Raw genomic sequence first — 16,894 nt, 5'->3', positions numbered from 1 at the left:
ACAGCTTCGCTTTGAAAATCTGGAGACAAAATGTTTGTTTTCCGTGTCGACATGAAGAGTAGACGGATGGACATCGATCAATAAACAGCTTCGCTTTGAAAATCTGGAGACAAAATGTTTCTTTTCCGTGTCGAACCGAAGAGTAGACGGACGGACATCGACCAATAGACAGCTTCGCTTTAAAAAGGCGTGCACGCTGCCTGGCACCAGTGAAGCACCGGACGACCATCAATGCGGGGTTTATTCCTCGAAAGGACGCTCTTTGGCACACACTGATAACCAACGCGCAACAAAAGGGCCGGTGCTTCACTAGAGCTCTCGAGCCGATCTCGGACGGGCTGCCGGCCGCCAGCATGACAACTCAAGGGTGTAACGGCCTTTCCAGGACACGTATACCCTCTATCGTTATTGGGTCTCTTTGTCGCGGTTCAGTGCAGTATGAGCCGGCTTTCAACCCTTCTCACCGCAAAGCTACGCTGTGATCATTGGCTTCCATTTGGTGGGAGGTCGACCCCCGAGTTCCGACGTATACCGTACGTCATCATTATCTCACGAAGAGAGTATGCACTTCACGCCGGTGCTCCAAGCTGGCATTCACAACTCTTTGTCTCACTTCCGGCGTCGCATTTGTCGTTCCGCCTAGGCGCTGGTGCCATTGTTCGGACACGATAGAGGGACCGGAAATAAGTAGCGCTTGCATCTAAGGCGTGAGTGTGTTTTGTTGGGAGCGCATTTCGACGCAACGCTTATCAGATCTTATCTATTAAAGTGTTTTTTTGCACGAAACAAGACGATTCCAGTAGATACCTCTGTATGACGTTCCTGTCCGTTGGAGTGGGAGATGAGTGTTTGATAGCGAGTTGGAAGACCACGTTCAACCACGCGAAGGTCACGTCTTTCTCTCCTTCCTTCTTCAGTTTCTACTCCTCGGACTGCCTCTTCATCTTCGAGTTACTCAAGTCTACCGTCAGTTTTCCTCCTTCCCAGCTCCGTAGCTGACTACAGTAAAACGTGGGTGTAACGAACCTCTATGTAACGAGTTCCTGGATTTTTTTTTCGATTCCCCTTTGCAAGCCCCATTGACACCCATGTGTTTGCGACCTCTGTGTAACGAAGGAGTGGCGACGGTTAACCTCGATGTAACGAACTAGCTACGGTGATGATCCATTGCTTTTTGCACTTTTCCCCAAAAACCTGCTGGATAAAAGCACTGATTTAGCAAACTTCGGCTTCCCCACGGACTACCGTGTGTTTCCACGTACGGGGCCTGAGCGTTCCCACGTGCTAGACCTGCCTTTCGGCATGTAGTCTCGCGTCTCGACGGCTATCTGAGGTGTCGGTTCGGTTCGTCGGGGACGATTTGTGCCGGCAGAAAAGGAGTTTTGTTCTTTCCGAGACAAAATCCCAATTTTAAATGCCGTCTCCGTCGGCGAGAAAGAAGGACGTCGCCTCCCGGTGCAGTATCCCAGCTAGCACCCTGTCACCAATTTTTATTTCGGAAACGAGCATCGAGTTCGCGAAGAGTCGTCCTCTCGGCATAAGTTTGGTCCTTGAAACGCGCTAAGGCACCTAAAAGTGTGAAAAGCAAAAGTGATACTCGAGTTACGTTTGTGAATACGGGGGTGAGGGACATCGCATCTTTGGAGTGCCGTGTGGTGACTAAGCTCGTAGGAAAGAAGCAGGCGGAAATCACGCAGTTTTTCACTGTTAAATAAATTCTTGAAGGGTGAGTTGACCGTCACTGATGTCTAGTATTTTGCTTTCGTTTCTGGTTCATTCACGCGAGCCTTAACTCGAAACCTGCATGTAACTTAAACCTGAATGTAACGAAACATTGCGAATTTTTTCAACTTTGTTGTATCCATGTTTAACTCTATAATGACCTTTGAGCTTAGCAGACCGTCCTGCACTAAAGCAGAAATGTTCGACTTCAAGTAGTGGTACGTCAGCTGAGGGAAGACGGTTGGAATGGCATTCCCGTACATTTCATTACCGATTTATTTATTTATTTATTTGCAACACCCCTAAAGGGCCCCGGTGAGGGGGTATATATATAGGGAGTTACACTGCACACGGATTGTATTAGCGGAGTAAAAGGGAAAAAATAAACAAAAAGAAGCAGGAGTTTTCAAACTGTAAACGCAAATAAATACACATTGTGAACTTGAAAAAAGTTATAACGCAGTAATCAAGTAATCAAATCATTATAGCAACAAAAAAGACAGGAATGTAAAACAGATGGTTCAAATTCAAGTACGACACTATGCACAACCTATCAGCACAACAACAACAACAAAAATAAATGCAGAGCAGTAATTTAAATGTTCAGTGCAGATTTTGGAGGACGGAAAAGAAAAACCCAAGAAGGAGAGAAAAGTGCTAGGTTAGCTGTTGAATTAGTTCCTGGAATTTCGTGTTGTCTTTTCGAGAAGCGATACGAGATGTTGGATTATTCCATTCGACCATGGTACGTGGGATATCTTGCTCCCATAAAATGATCACACCCGCAATTCCCAGTGATGATACGCGAGTAGTTACTCAGACTTCTTGCCCTGGTTTGGGGGTTTAGGACTGCGCCCCGCATAGTTTGCCTGCGAACAACTACGGCGCTCAGTAGCTGCTCTGCGGAACATCGGAGTACCACGCTCCATCATTACGGCAATCTCATCGGTGACGAGAAGCGTCACCAATGGGATTGTGATCACTTTTCGTCACCAAAACTGATGAGAAGCAAAGTGGGGGAAGAGAAGCGCCGATTCCGATGGTGTTAGTGAATCCACTAGTGCCTCAGCTTCACGAACAACCTCAATGAAACCAGAAGTTTAGAAGCTTACAAGAAGCACTGAGTTGTTTTCCTACTGTCTGCCAGAACTTCAGTGTTTTTAAAAGTATGGCACCCCTTGAGTCGTTCCTTTCAGCCTGCACGTGCTCTCATGAGTTTCTCGAAAGAAGCAGTGTCCCATGCGCCCTCGCCGGTTTTCCTGAGGTGCACATGGTCGAGGTGAAGAGTTGCGGATGTTCTGGGGCGACTACAGCTTTGCTGCTAAGACTGAATGCATGTTCATGGGCGTTCGGATATAGCTTGCATTATGGAGTCCCTGTCCTCTCCTTGTATTTATTTGATGGCCATAATCTATCACAACCGCCATAAAGAGCTGAACTGCGCTATCAGGGCAGAATGGCAGATGCGCTGCCATATAACACCTTGACTCCGTCATGTTTCAAAGCAGTTGTGCCAGCGCCTCCTTCAATAAAGTACCATTACGCAGTGTCCACTAAGTAAGCCAGTCTTTACGTCGCGTTTCCCGCTGGCAGCTTTTCCCTTTTGTAACTTCAAACGCTGCACTTCTGTACCGAACCTGTCTAGATAGCCTGCTGAGTTGGACGTGCTGTGTATACAGGTTAGTTCTAGACGGCCGATTCGAAGTGTACTTTCTAAAGCTCGAAGCTGCCGAAGCAGTTTGTGATCTCCACGGTTGCCTTTTAAGGGTCAAAATAACTGCTGTCAGCCTTGTGGGTCAGACTAATATCCAACCAACTTAAACGACCTTTTGTTGATTTGCGTCTCTGTGGTGACCAATTCATACTATTACGCATGTTATGCGATGTCTCCTTGTTGAGCTGAAAAGGACCTTGAATACAAAATCAACCCTTGTTGTATATGAAGTAACAAGCTTCGAGTTACTAATACCCGTGCCACACAGGCACGGAAAATGACATTAAGAGCTTAAGGCCTTAAAAAACCGAATGACATTATTTAGGCGGTCCGTGCTACACGCCTGAACGCAAAGGAATATAATGTGTAGGGCATGATGGGGATAATGCCCAAAAAGAGAAATGCACTCATATTTTAGAAGTTTTCAACGTAGAGAAAACCGTCTTAAAGGGTTGAAAATTTTTCTGTAAACGAAAACGTTGTGCGAAATAGTGTTTTCTAAAAAATGACGCGAGTCGCTTTAAAAGTGCCTTCAGCAGCGGCCATCTCCTGCCAGTAGTAGTCAAGTCCAAAAAATTCAAAACGACGAGTAACATGACGTTATGATTTTTGCCGCTGTTTTAGTGAACTTCGTCTTCAGAACTTCGCCTGAAAGAGGGCATGAAAAATCATCTTATTTCGAAGTCCAGCTACGTTTCCGCGTCAACACTCCGGTGCTGAGAGTTTCGTTGGTTTCATTTGGTTCCGATCGCGTTCGAGAGTAGGCAGGTTTAAGGCGTTCGTGAAGGTGTGGATAAGTTGTGCGGTACTCCTTAAACCAAAATTACATTAGAGCGAATGGCATTAGGTTTTTGTGTGTAGCAGCGAATTAATGGCATTGAAACTTAAGGCATTAAACATTTAATGTCATTTTTCGTTTACGTGGGGCACGGGTATAACTTATCTCCATTCCAACCTCCAAAAACGTTGCTTTCATAAAAAATAAAGGGAATATTACAAATTTTCCACCTTCGCGCTACACAACGTCCACACGGGAGTAAAGCAGGAATACTAAAAACAAGTATCGCTGTGTTCACACCACGGTTCCATTTAACTGGTGCGATGAAACGGGACTAGAGGCCCTGCTGCAATATCATAACCGTGGTTCTTGGAGGTGGCTTCCGTCAGTCGCCGGTAATCGTACACGCAAACCGTGCGACCGCAGAAAGGCTGGGTTGGAAAGTAACTGGTAAACCGCCACTGGTAAATCGCCACTACCTCATCTGTTTTTTTATTATCTGGCGTAATTGTTCAAAGTTTACATTAAAATTGGCATCATTTTTATTGGCACAACGCAGACTTTTCAATGCACGAAAACTGGTATTTTCTCTTCATGGTTCCCGTAATTAGGAGCTACTCAAAATGTGACAGAGTCAGTACTGGAGGAGACGATGTTACTCTTGTGGTAAGTTCCACATTTGCGCTCTCAACTTTCTCGATCCACTCAATCGGAACACATCTTTGTGCCAACCCCATGATGTTTAGTCCTGGTTCTGAATATTGTGATGTCATTGCTCTCATCATCTGTTTTCAGGAGTTTCACACTTCTTCGAGTCTTCGTGAGTCTGTTTCGCCACAACGCTGCGAAATGAGTAATATTAGCACTCACTAAAGTCGATCTGACGAATTAATAAACCAGACGTACGGTCGAAAGTCGGAAATCCGCTTTCACTTGGAAACTTAACGATCGTCTTGTATAGTTAAGCACGGAAGGCCACATTTTTTAGGGAAATCGCATGCTCCGCCGCAGTATTGGTCTGCCCCTCTCATTTTGTCACATTGATCTTTAGGGGCGGAGGGGATCGGGCTGTCGGCGTCTCCTGTCGTCAAGGAAAATCAAGTTCTCAAACGATGGTAAAAACATGCGTATAATGGATAAAACCGGGTAAAAAACTAAAATGATTTAAGCTAATTTAAAATACAGGAATAATCAGGATTTTATTTCATTATAACGAACATTTGTTAAATTTCGTCTCGAAATTGGTTTAAGACTACAGGATTTCTCCGGTAAAGCATACTTCTTAGCATGCTGTAGCGTGTGACATGAAGACAACTTACGGCCAGTCTCTCGTTCATTTAATTGCTTAAATCCGGCTCAATGCAAGAGAGGGTGCCACCGCCTCAGCAAGTGCGCGATCCCCCTCCGCCCCCCCCTAACGGCGCTTCTCCGTCGCCCAATCATCGCGCGCCGTGTGGCAAAAGAGAGACGTACAATCTTTGAATACACTTACACGCTGCATGCTTCGCCCCTCCTCAGGTTTCGCATTAGCGGAGATGGGCCGAGATGTTTTATTCAACTGCCTCATAGCGGAGGAGCCGGCTCACGCGGCATTTTGTTTACAGTTTGGTCCTACTGAACGCGTTTGTGGTGGACTGTTGTCTCGGGTTAGGCGGAAAAATGTGCCATCTGGGAGAGGGTAACATGCGAAGCCAGCGCGAAAATTTGTCGCTTTCGCCACAAAAAACAAACGGGTTACCATTATAGTGAATGAAAGCCTGGCAGGCTGCCCTTGAGAATTCCCATGCAAACAGCGCACTGAAATTGGACATAGAGCCACAAACCAGTGGCCGCCATGTTAAAGTACGTCGAAATGTGGTAATGACGATATGATCGGTCTATCCAAAACCAGAAGATGGGAATACTTCAAGACTTGCCCCGAGTCCGAGATGCGTCCTTACGTTGCGTGAAGATGTCCCAGACTCTTATACAAAACCAACAGCTGAGCGGTAACAGCCGCTATAGGCGTGTACAGCACGCCTTGCCAGTAGGTCTTGTGCCTTTTCAAGAAGCGTACGACAGCAGTGTCCGTCGAGGGGGAAGCCACAAGCCGCCGACAATGAACAGTTTAAAATACGCGCGTCATCCTCAACCGATCTTGCCCTCCTAAGCCACCTGGAAATTCGGCGTGTGTGCGTGAGCTGCCAATCATTATAGATGTTGTGTGTCTGTAGCATGTTTTCTCTCCATACCCGAATACATTTTCTGGGTATGCCCTTTGGCACCTGGAGATGAGCTGTGTTATTTTTTTAAAATGACGCTGTAACCAGTTGCAAACATTCGAACTGGGAGCAATTCTCACTGGCAGCCTACGTGTTTGGACAGCAGCCCGATACATGCAGCCTGAGCTCAACAGTGACTTGATAAAAGTGATTAACTCTATCATTTCAGAGAGCAGTCCAGCTTGTACTGCCTTGTGCTTATCAATACGTCTGTGCACGTCGCTACCTACCGGCATGTCTCCGCGCACGTATATGTTATTTTCATGGGAGTTCCAATCAGCCCTGAGCTTTGTGATCCGTAAAGAAAGATTTATTCACTCACGGCCGGCTAGTTAGTGTAAAAAACGATCTAAAGCTAGCCTGATTTCGCGGTAGGCATAAAGAGTTTTAGGTCTGGGAAGAGGCGGTGCTCGAATGAAGGACATGTGACGCAATTTGGTAACTTCGACGCAGGAAGTACGCCACATTTGTCGCACACACCTTTTCAGCACAGCTTCCCCGATTTACAAAAAAAGGTTCCTGTTGACGATGTTGGTCGGCCCTTCAATGATTCTGCGTACTGGTAATATTCGTTACGCAGTAGTAAACATATTAGGCCTATTGCTTTGGGATGTGTCAAAGAAGAGCGCAGGCTCTGTTTTACCTGAAGTCGAGGCGGGTGAGCCTGGTGGCGTGCTCCGGAAAATAACTCCTCCGCAGGTGCTCCAGCGTGTCAGCAACCAGCGAAATGTCTTCCACTTCGGTGAGCCCCGCCAGGGCGTTGTCCTCGAGGCCACCCAGCCGCGTGCTCTCTATCGTCAACTTGTTCAGCCCTTCCATGCCGTCGAACCAGCGCTTCTGCAACAGCCCGATGGAGCTGGCTCTGACCGTGACGTACTTCAGGCCGTGCATTACCGCCAGGTTGCTGTTGCCCAGGTCCAGGAACGACTCCCTCACGTCCAGGTCTTGCACGTCTCCCGCGACGGCGAACGGCCGCAGGGAGTTGGAATTGTGCATCCGAAACACCGAATCCTGGATCTTCACGGTCACTGCCCTCAGCCCACTGAACAGGTCGGGCGTCGTGGTGAAGTTGATGTGCCGCAGCGTGAAGGCGTTCAGCTTGTAGCTGCTCAGGTAGGCCAGGACGGTGCGCAGGGTCTGCTCGTTGTTCACGGCGGTGCAGAGCACCCTGGGACCGAGTCTGGTCTGGGTGCAGCCGCACGGGTAGATGATCTCCTTGGATGGGCAGTAGCGGGAGCCCTGCGCCGACTGGCACATGGCGATCAGCAGAGCCAGTGGAACGGCGCTCAATAAGCTCCGCAGCAAACTGGCAGCCATCGCGGCGTCTCTCTGTGGTTTGTCGCTCGCTGGCACGGAGCACAATGCTTCCCTACGAATGAGTCGAGAGAAACTTTGAGGCGTAGCCTTCTTATCTCCCGGTGTGGAAATATGCGTCGGAGATAAGGCGCCGATATGCGTGGGCCCCCTTCCAACGTGGACAAAGTCTGGCGTGTTGTTCCTGTTGTCTTTGTGCGGCACGGCAGCCGCTTGGGCAGGATAGGGCGACAGCTGAACACGCCCCCGCGCGGTCGTACTCTACGCTGTGTACTCTTAAAAAAGCTTGTAGCATTTACTGACAGAACCGTAACCATTTACTTGCCACAGCATCCACTATGTACTTAGTAACTGGAGGTAGTAAATGTAGCACTAGTAAGTTTACTAACTGAAGCAAGTAGTTAGCACCACTACCTTCAGCAGGAATGTACTAGCGGATACGCTCCCCTCAGCTACATGCCTTTACTAACTGGCGCGTAACCTAGTAGGGAGCGCTACCATAATCTAATACATGCATACACACTTTTTTAGCCGAAAAGGGTGTAAAAATCTTGTCCCATGGCACATACCTTTGAAAGGTGTTTCAGTTAAAAAAGGGTGTAAGGATGAAGAAAGGGTGTGCTTGTGAACGCTCTAACGTAGGGATGAGGGTAGCGCAGCTAGTCGTAACAGTGACAATTTTGATCGGCTGAGTGCGCAGCACGACATACAGATATTTTGCAGGCACATATCACACACCACAAATAAATTGATCTGCAAAACCAACGGTACGCACAGGGGGAGCGGGTGTAAGCTAGTCACCCTAGAAACACACCTGCACTTTTTGCTTTAATAGCCATCAGCGGAAAGTCCTCGGATAGAGTCGGTGGGCTTGCCGCAAAAATCTAATATTTTAGCAATAACTTTGAATTTGTGCATTTTTATGTGACAGTGTACAAGTCAGCATGTGGAGTTGCAAGAACATTTTAATCGTGAGATGGAGTGGAAAAAGTGTTGTAGATGTTATGTTCAATAAGTCATAAAATTTTGTTTGTATCAGTGGATGTTGGTGTAAAGCAGCAGTAACTAAATACACACACTCGACTAGTAACGAGAGATTTAATTGATTGATTGATTGTGGGGTTTAACGCGCCGACGCAACGCAGGCGATGAGGCGCGCCGTAGTGGAGGGCTCCGGATTAATTTTGACCACCTGGGGATCTTTATCGTGCGCCGAAATCTCGTACACACGGGCGTTTTTGCTTTTCGCCTCCATCATAAAAGCGGCCGCCGCGGCCGGGAATCGAACCCGCGACCTCGTGCTCAGCAGCGCAACGCCTTAGCCACTGAGCCACCGCGGCGGGTAACGAGAGATTTAGAATTAATACTGAGTGGCAGCACCTACGTACCGTAGTGCGGGGAGTAAAGTTTGTAAGGGGTTAGTAAATACAGGTGTTACTACCCTTTTAATAGCTTTTTGTGAATAGTGCAAAAATATACACCCTTCTTTGTCTATAACCACACTGTAAAATGATTTACACCATTCTTTCCAGTAACTGACACACTTATACCCTATAAAAAAGCAAAGTAAAACACCCTTCGAAAGGGTGTAATTAACACAAAGAACCCCCTTTAAACGAGTGTTTTTGTGTTTTACTAGACTGTAAGGGTGCTATAAAAAACAAAACACATTAAAGGGTGTTTCCAGTATTTTTTTAGAGAGTAAGGCTGTTAGGTATAGAATGATGTAAAGTGTAACACCCTTGCACCCTATTCAAAACAAAAACACCCATTGAGAGGACGTAATTACTGACAAAACACCCTTGAAAAGGGTGTATTATTATGGTTTTTCTTGTGTATAAGGGTGTTGTCAACGACAAAACACCCTTAAAGGGTGTTTTTTGTTTTGTTGTTAGAATGTAAGGGTGTAAGGTATAGGCAGTGCTTTTACAGTGTAGACTCACCGCCGCAGTCCCACGGTCGCCCGAAAGACGCAACGACGCCTTGAAAATTTGCTCAAGCCGCAGCGCTGTCATTGTGAACGACAGTGTAGGGTAAAGTTTGCTTTCAAACGGCGTGATGACAGTGTGTGGTCATTTTGCATATGACGCTTTGTAGGCAGAGGCAAAAATATAGGGATTTTTAGGCGGCGCTTCTTTTGGCTATAGCAAAGAAACAGCAAGCAGAGGTAAGAGTTCCGCGATTGTGTTTGGCTCTGTAGCGACTACACTCTGAGTTCTTGTAAGTTCGCTTCAACACAATATCGTAAAGTTCTGAATCACTGCTACCAACGCCGAAGATTTAGTGAATGTCCATACGTATTCTATCCCTAGTATAAAAATATATTGTTCACTCAGACAGAGCAAATAGTAAAACTCAAATCAATCAAATAAACAACCAATGGAAATATTTTTATTCTTTATATAAACCAAGTTACCGGGTTAGCGTATTCTCAATATTAAACCTTGCGCTGGACCCTCGTTATGCACTAAATATTTACGTTGACGTCAATTATTGGTAATTCTAGAGCATTGTGGTGAAGGGGTCTACATAGATGATACGAAAGGTATATAAAAGTTTTGCTGATTGGTGGTCTGCCTAATTGAATAACCTGGAGTTAACATTTTTACGTTAGAACAGTCGCTCAAAGAAGCATGAGGGGCCGTAGCCCCCACGTCGTCACTTCTTGATACAACAGCAAACTATCCACACAAATCGCTCCTATAGGTGGATGGACAAAACAGGCAAGTGTGGCGAAAGTGCGCATTAAAAACGAGACGATCCGGTCAAGTACTTTAGCTCTGTACGATCCTGTGAAGTACTGACTCAATACTTTACTATCCTGTAAAGTGCTGACAAGATTCAGCCCTTAAAAGCTAGCTCAAAACTTTTGCAGCGTAAGCTACACTGGCCGAGGTTCAGCAGTTTCGCGTGTACCTTGAAGGGCCGTGCTGCGCAAGCGCGAGGAGCATTGGATTGGATTGGATTTGGATTGGACTGGATTAGATTAAATTAAATTGAATTCTAATCCAATCCAAATTGAGTACCGGTGTGTAGAGAATGGTGTCTGCACACTCGCCGGTCTGCGCATTCCAGAGGTGTGACGTCATAGCCGCGGCAGACGGACTGGCGCCAGCGCGTGCCCAGCTGTTTGCCTCCGTTGCGCAGTAGCCAAGTCTGACGCTGCGCCGGAACCGTTTGATAGCCATTTCGCGTGGCCCCTGGAGAGCCGTGCCGTGCATGCGCGAGGAGCAGTGGCTGGACTGATCCGGACTTGGCTGGATTGGATTGGACTGGACTGGACTTGACGGGATTGGATTGGATTGGATTGAAAATTGTTTTAGCAGCAGTAAGCATGATAATCATCTAATCCTACACAACCAGGAAACCTAAGAATAACCAGCTGAACCTTAGCTCACGCTACGTATATCCTGGCATAGCCTAGCCAAGCCACTGCTAATTTTATTGCCTTTCTCTTCTTCCAGAAGAGTGAGTGTACGAGCACCTTTGTAGCGCCTGACGTAGCGCACGCGTTTTAGATTTCTGAAAACCGGTCCTGCAGCAGTTACGAACACGCGTGAAGGCCGCAGGACCGCTTTCTTAGTGGGAAAAACGCGTGTGGCAATGCGTCACTATCTGCGCATGTGTTTCCCCCCTTCCGGCAGGACGATATCCGCCGCTACACGCGAGTACACTTCCTCTTTTTCTACGTTGATAACTGCAGACAATGACGCGGAAGCTCACGAACATGTCACCAACCGTGCACCACTCCGAATGCCCATTCGGCGAAACCACCAACACCACTTGCCACCTAGTATGAGCTGCTTGCCTTTATTACCGAAATCCTTCCCCATCCCTCTCACTGAAGTAGCGATTGTCCGAGCTTACCTGCTGCCCGCCACATACGCGAGTCATAGAGTTTTATACTAATATATACTAGAGGGAAATATGGCGCTGCAATCGCGGGCCGTCGCGGGCGCCGCCATTGCCGCTAGCGACGTTCCTAGCCTACTTGGAATGGCTAGCCAGAAGGATTTTTTTTTAATCTAGAAGCCAAAATCAACAAAGAAGGGTATTATTTTTTCTTGTTCGTCTTGTGTGAAGGTTCTAAATAATCCCTGACAAATAAACCTTCCTGGAGCTTGAACTATATAATAACTAAACTGATTCGATTGATGTTCTACAGCACTAGTGTTGCGATTTTGCAGCCATGGAGAGTCCACTTTCCAGCCTGTTTTTGAACCATGCCAAGGACAAGTGGAACGTGCCTTCCCAGTATATGACGGAACGCTCGTTGAAGCGCGGGTCGCCAAGAAAGTGGCTCCAGATTTCCCTCTAGTATATTTAGTATTAACTATTACGCAGATCAATCGTGTGTCTCGCGCACGAGGAGCTGCCGAAGCTCGTGGCTTTCTGGACTATGCAGACTATGCAGGACTATGCAATAAACGTTCGTAACGACAAAGACATTCTTCCACTCCTGACGAGTTTCGCGGAGTTTCATGGGTGCTTTAAATAGAGCGTGAACTCAGTACTCAGTGATGCCGTGACACATTTCACCTGAAAGATCAAGGACTCGCAGGCTTACCGCGTAAAATGAATTACACACATATAGGAAATTTTTGCCTGTATTTAACATAGCGAAAAAAAACGGCCTTTAAAGGGTGTTATAAACGACAAGGCACCTTTTGAATGTGTTTTCTTGTCATGTTGCTAGGGTGTAAGGGGTGTTAGCTTTGATCAGTGAAACGTAACCTTAAGGGCGTAAGTCATTCACAGCATACACTGGCAAATGATCTACACCCGGAAGAGGATTTTTCCCTGTCTATAATTACACCGTTGTACCCTGAAAAAAAAAAACGCCAACAACGGCCGTTTTGAAGGGCGTTATAAACAACAAAACATCCTAAACAACAAAAACACACCCTGTAGAAGTGTGTTTTAGTTTTTGCTTGGGTGTAAGAGAATTGGTTACAGTTACCAAAAAACAGCTTTTTGCTAATGTGTAGGGCTGCTATAGAGAGTGAAAATTCCTCTTAAGATTGTAAATGATTTTACAGTGCACATTGTAACATAATCTGCACCCTTCAGAGGAATTTTAACTGTATATAACACCCGCACACCCTAGAAAAAATACAAGAAAACACCCTTTCGCAGGTTGTAAATGATAACTAACACCCTTGCAGCCTAACAAATCCGCAAGAAAACGGCCTTTGAAGGGTGTTTTCTTCGTTTTTGACAGGGTGCATGGCTGTTATAGACCGCGGCAGTACGCCTTGAAAGGTGATTTTTTTTTTCACTGTACTATAAAGAGTTTCGCGAAACTGATATCGTAATGAGAGACAATATACACCGCTACAGGCCGGGTATACTTGTATTATCCTCAAATGAAGGGTTCAAACATGAACGAACACTTTGAATTTGTGCGCTGACACTGTTCGAGGATAAATAGTGCATTCCATTGGCGGTATACTTTCAGTGTGGATATGGTTCGAAAAACAAGTTCCAGGAGGATCACCCTACTGTGAAACCACTTGCAGCGAGAACCGTCGCCGTACTGCTAAATGTGGCCGTGCTGATTCTCCGATTAAGATATTTCACACAGCGCCTAATCGCTTCATAACTAGAGAACAAATTCGCCGCTGATTTGCTTGCAACAGCGGAAATGTCGTCGAAAGACGATAGTTTTCTGCCTCCCCTGCCATGCACCACCTTTCCTCTCCGCCCATGACCCATCGCGCTCTTCTTCTCCCCTCGCCCTCCTGACGCGTGGAATGTAACGGAAGTTTTCCCAATTCAGTTCAATTTCCCCCGTGTTCTCACTGCTCGCACGCCCTATGCTGGAACCTCTTGCTTGTCTTGTGCTTGGAACAGCTTAAGACATGCTCTTTTCAGTGCCCGCTTTTTGGCGCCTCTCCCCTTCACTGTTTTGAACGCTGTGTTCTAAAGCCGATAGTCTTTCTTGGGCTACTTAAACACAAAAATGTTGGTCTGTCTGTATGTCGCTCAATTTAGCAGTCCGGTCAAAAGTCAAAAGAACGCTTGAACGAGAAATTTATGCACTGAAAAATTGTTGAGCAAAAAGAAAATATTAGGCATATTTGAGGCACAACATCAACGTGAAACTGGTACTCACAGTGTTCTTTTAATTGAAAATAAATGTGTGCTTGATATTTGTTATAGCAAGTAACAATACGCGATAAAGTTTGCGATAAAACTGGTATGTTTTTATCAGGACAGAGCAGCCTCTTTAATAAACCAAACTGGGATTTCGCTTTCATGGCCCCTTTAAGGCAATGCTATGTCGGGTACGCGTTATTTGTGTGTGCGCACTGATCTGCAGCCGAAAGGGCACGATTTCTTGTGTTTTGTTTCCGGCGCGATTTACCAGCCGCAACAATTTTTCTTCCGCCACTTGTACCTTCAAACTGGCAAATACGAAATTTCCGATCTGCCAAAAAAACCTTGTTTTCAGATATGTCGCCAGGACGTGTATGCGAAGTGGTACGGGCAGCGGGCACACGGAGGCAGGCAAAAGATTTGTACCATTAAGTGGTACCTCCTATAAAATGTCTTTGCAACGGGACGAACACAGAAGTTCTTTTTAAGTGCGGAGCCGACTAGGGGACCTGCATGGGTTCGTAGCTCGTCCGGGGTCACGGCATCTAGCCACCATAGTAGCGCGGCGTCACGCAGCCAAACAGAGGCCTCGAAACGCTTCCCCCGGTCGGGAGCGAACCTGGCTCGCTCGCGTTGCGAAGCCGATGTCAGCTTAATTGCTCCGAGTCCCCACAGGCACACGGGGATCCTTGCGCTGTGACGTTGCCACAGAGGCCGCCGTTGCTAGTGCCTAAATAAGTCCAGAATAATATTGTCACGAAGCCAAAGATGACGCAGTGGGCTCGAAGGAAAACCAAGCATATTGGAGCGAACTTGTGCTCCTCCTAACAACTCAAATAATACACAGGCGATACCCGCCACGGTGGCTCAGTGGCTAAGGCGTTGCGCTGCTGAGCACGAGGTCGCGGGTTCGATTCCCGGCCGCGGCGGCCGCTTTTCTGATGGAGGCGAAAAGCAAAAACGCCCGTGTGTTCGAGATTTCGGCGCACGTTAAAGATCCCCAGGTGGTCAAAATTAATCCGGAGCCCTCCACTACGGCGCGCCTCATCGCCTACGTTGCGTCGGCGCGTTAAACACCCCAATAAATCAATCAATACACAGGCGATGAAGTGACGTGCGCAGGCGAGTGTCGGCGAATGGAATGCCGCGGCATCCGCGCTGCCGGCGTTTATCTTTCGGCGCGACTGTTTCTCTAACTGTCGTATTACATACGGAACACTGCAGATCAAAGAAGATTATTCTAGACTGTTGACCTTAGTTCGAAACGCTCTCCCTACCAAAAGAGATAACACGGGAGGCATAGATGGCGATCACACGCACACCGCAAGAAGGGGACCACGGCTTGACCGATATCCGCGTGACAGTATTAACCAATTATTGTATGTGAAAAGAACATTAATTTAATAACAACGATTCCCTTATTCCTCGTCCTCCAGGTAATGAGCCCTAGCAAAGTCTACGAGAACTGCGATATTTGCTTTTCCCCTTGTCATAGCGATGAAAGTCAAATACAGGGCGTCCCGGGACGATGGCTTCTCGTGCTCCCCCCGCCAGAAAAGACGTCATACCGCTGCCTGTTTACGGATCCACTTCAACAGCATGCTTCCGCCACCTGTCGCGCGCCCGATGCCGCTCTATCCAATTCTGTGGGGGTGCTCGACGCTCTGAAGTAGCAAGCCCTGCCGTCAGTGGGGTTAACCTCTTCAATATTTATTAACCCTCTTTCTCTCACTCTGCGTCGGCACTGCGTACCGCAAACTTTCGCGATTTATAAGGATAACCATTGCGAAAAGGAAGAAAACAACAAAATATGCTATGATGAACGCTTAAGTTCAATTTCAGCGGTGCTGCCGCTGGCTTCACAACCATTTGATGCGGCTGTATACGCGAAGCGTTCGTCAGGGAGTGAATTCTTCAAAAAACGTTACTGTCAGCGCAAAATTTAACCCGTTGCGATTAAGTCATAGCAGTCATAGTTCAGCTGTTCTCAAGCGGAGTTATCAAGTGTTCCCGCAGAAATGCGCTAGCGCTTCAGCGTTGAAGTGACCTACATCGACCCGGGAAAAGGACTGTTACTTGAAGCACTATAGCGAGTCATTCCAAAAGCTGCATTCACAATAAAGCTTATCAAAATGGTATGAATAGAAAGACGACCATGCGAAGTGGAGCAACAGGCAACAATAACTAAATGTGCCAGTGTGTCTGCAGATACTGGTAGCAGTGAGCAGCCGACGATTGCACGACATTCTCGAGTTACCGGAAGTGCGCAACAAAAGCTGAATAGCAGAAATCTGCTACGCGATTAAATTGGTGGTGACCTGTGAACAGTTTACCACGCATGGATCGGTCAAATGGGTTCCAACCACAGCAGATAGGTTAGAAACCTAGCCCCGCAATATCGAGCTTTGTGCCGTTTGTAATAAAAAGTGAAGTTAGCCTCAGATGTTCTTGACCATGTAGCACATGACTGCACTGTCTTGTTAAAACCGGTTTCGGGCCCCCTTAAGTTCCATTTACCGGCGAATAAAGGTATTATTTTTGTTAGGTTTTACAATAAATTGCTTTATTTCAATTTATTTCTCGAAAGTTGCCAGTCAATAGTGATCGCACTAATATTGAAGTCACGACTTTCGTAAAATATAAATAAATGGTCGCTATTATCGTTATCAGTTACCTAGTACGCCCGAAAGAAATTACCGAAATTAGAGTATTTTATCGGTTGCAGTTAAGATGTGTGTATGAACCACGAAAAAGTATTCAGTCCTATTTCAACAGCTAGTGTTGACCTCGGGTAGGTATATATTTTAATAATATTGCGCCCGAGCTGATTGAACGATGTCGGAGAAACATTTCAAAAAGCACTGAATTCCCAATAGTTTATAGAGGACGCGATATTGTACGTCGCTAATGAAGTTTCGTGTAAATATTTCCACGCGAAGGAGATGAGGTTGGAGAGGGGTACACACCACCTTGTCTACCAATTTACAAAGAAAATGCACACTATGA

The 16,894-nt window shown here is 46.6% G+C and overlaps 1 protein-coding gene across 3 annotated transcripts in view; it reads right to left on the bottom strand.

Annotated features, from left to right (window-relative positions):
* LOC144141197 (CD180 antigen-like) overlaps positions 1-16,894 on the bottom strand; it is a 205,286-nt gene that overhangs the window by 50,288 nt on the left and 138,104 nt on the right. The window contains exon 1 of one of the 3 annotated variants that reach the window (XM_077672762.1): positions 7,119-7,867. The exons of the other annotated variants lie outside the window; for them this stretch is intronic. Within the exon in view, the coding sequence (XP_077528888.1) occupies positions 7,119-7,792 (674 nt within the window). The 5' untranslated portion in view covers positions 7,793-7,867. Of the gene's footprint in view, positions 1-7,118; positions 7,868-16,894 lie in introns of those variants that run through there. 3 annotated transcript variants of the gene reach the window in all.

Source organism: Haemaphysalis longicornis, unplaced genomic scaffold, assembly GCF_048455015.1.
Source record: "Haemaphysalis longicornis isolate Haplotype H1 unplaced genomic scaffold, Haemaphysalis longicornis Haplotype H1 scaffold_6, whole genome shotgun sequence".
NCBI classification, from domain to species: Eukaryota; Metazoa; Arthropoda; class Arachnida; order Ixodida; family Ixodidae; genus Haemaphysalis; species Haemaphysalis longicornis.
Note: the sequence above shows the minus strand (reverse complement) of the source record. Positions and strands in the feature narration are given on the sequence as shown.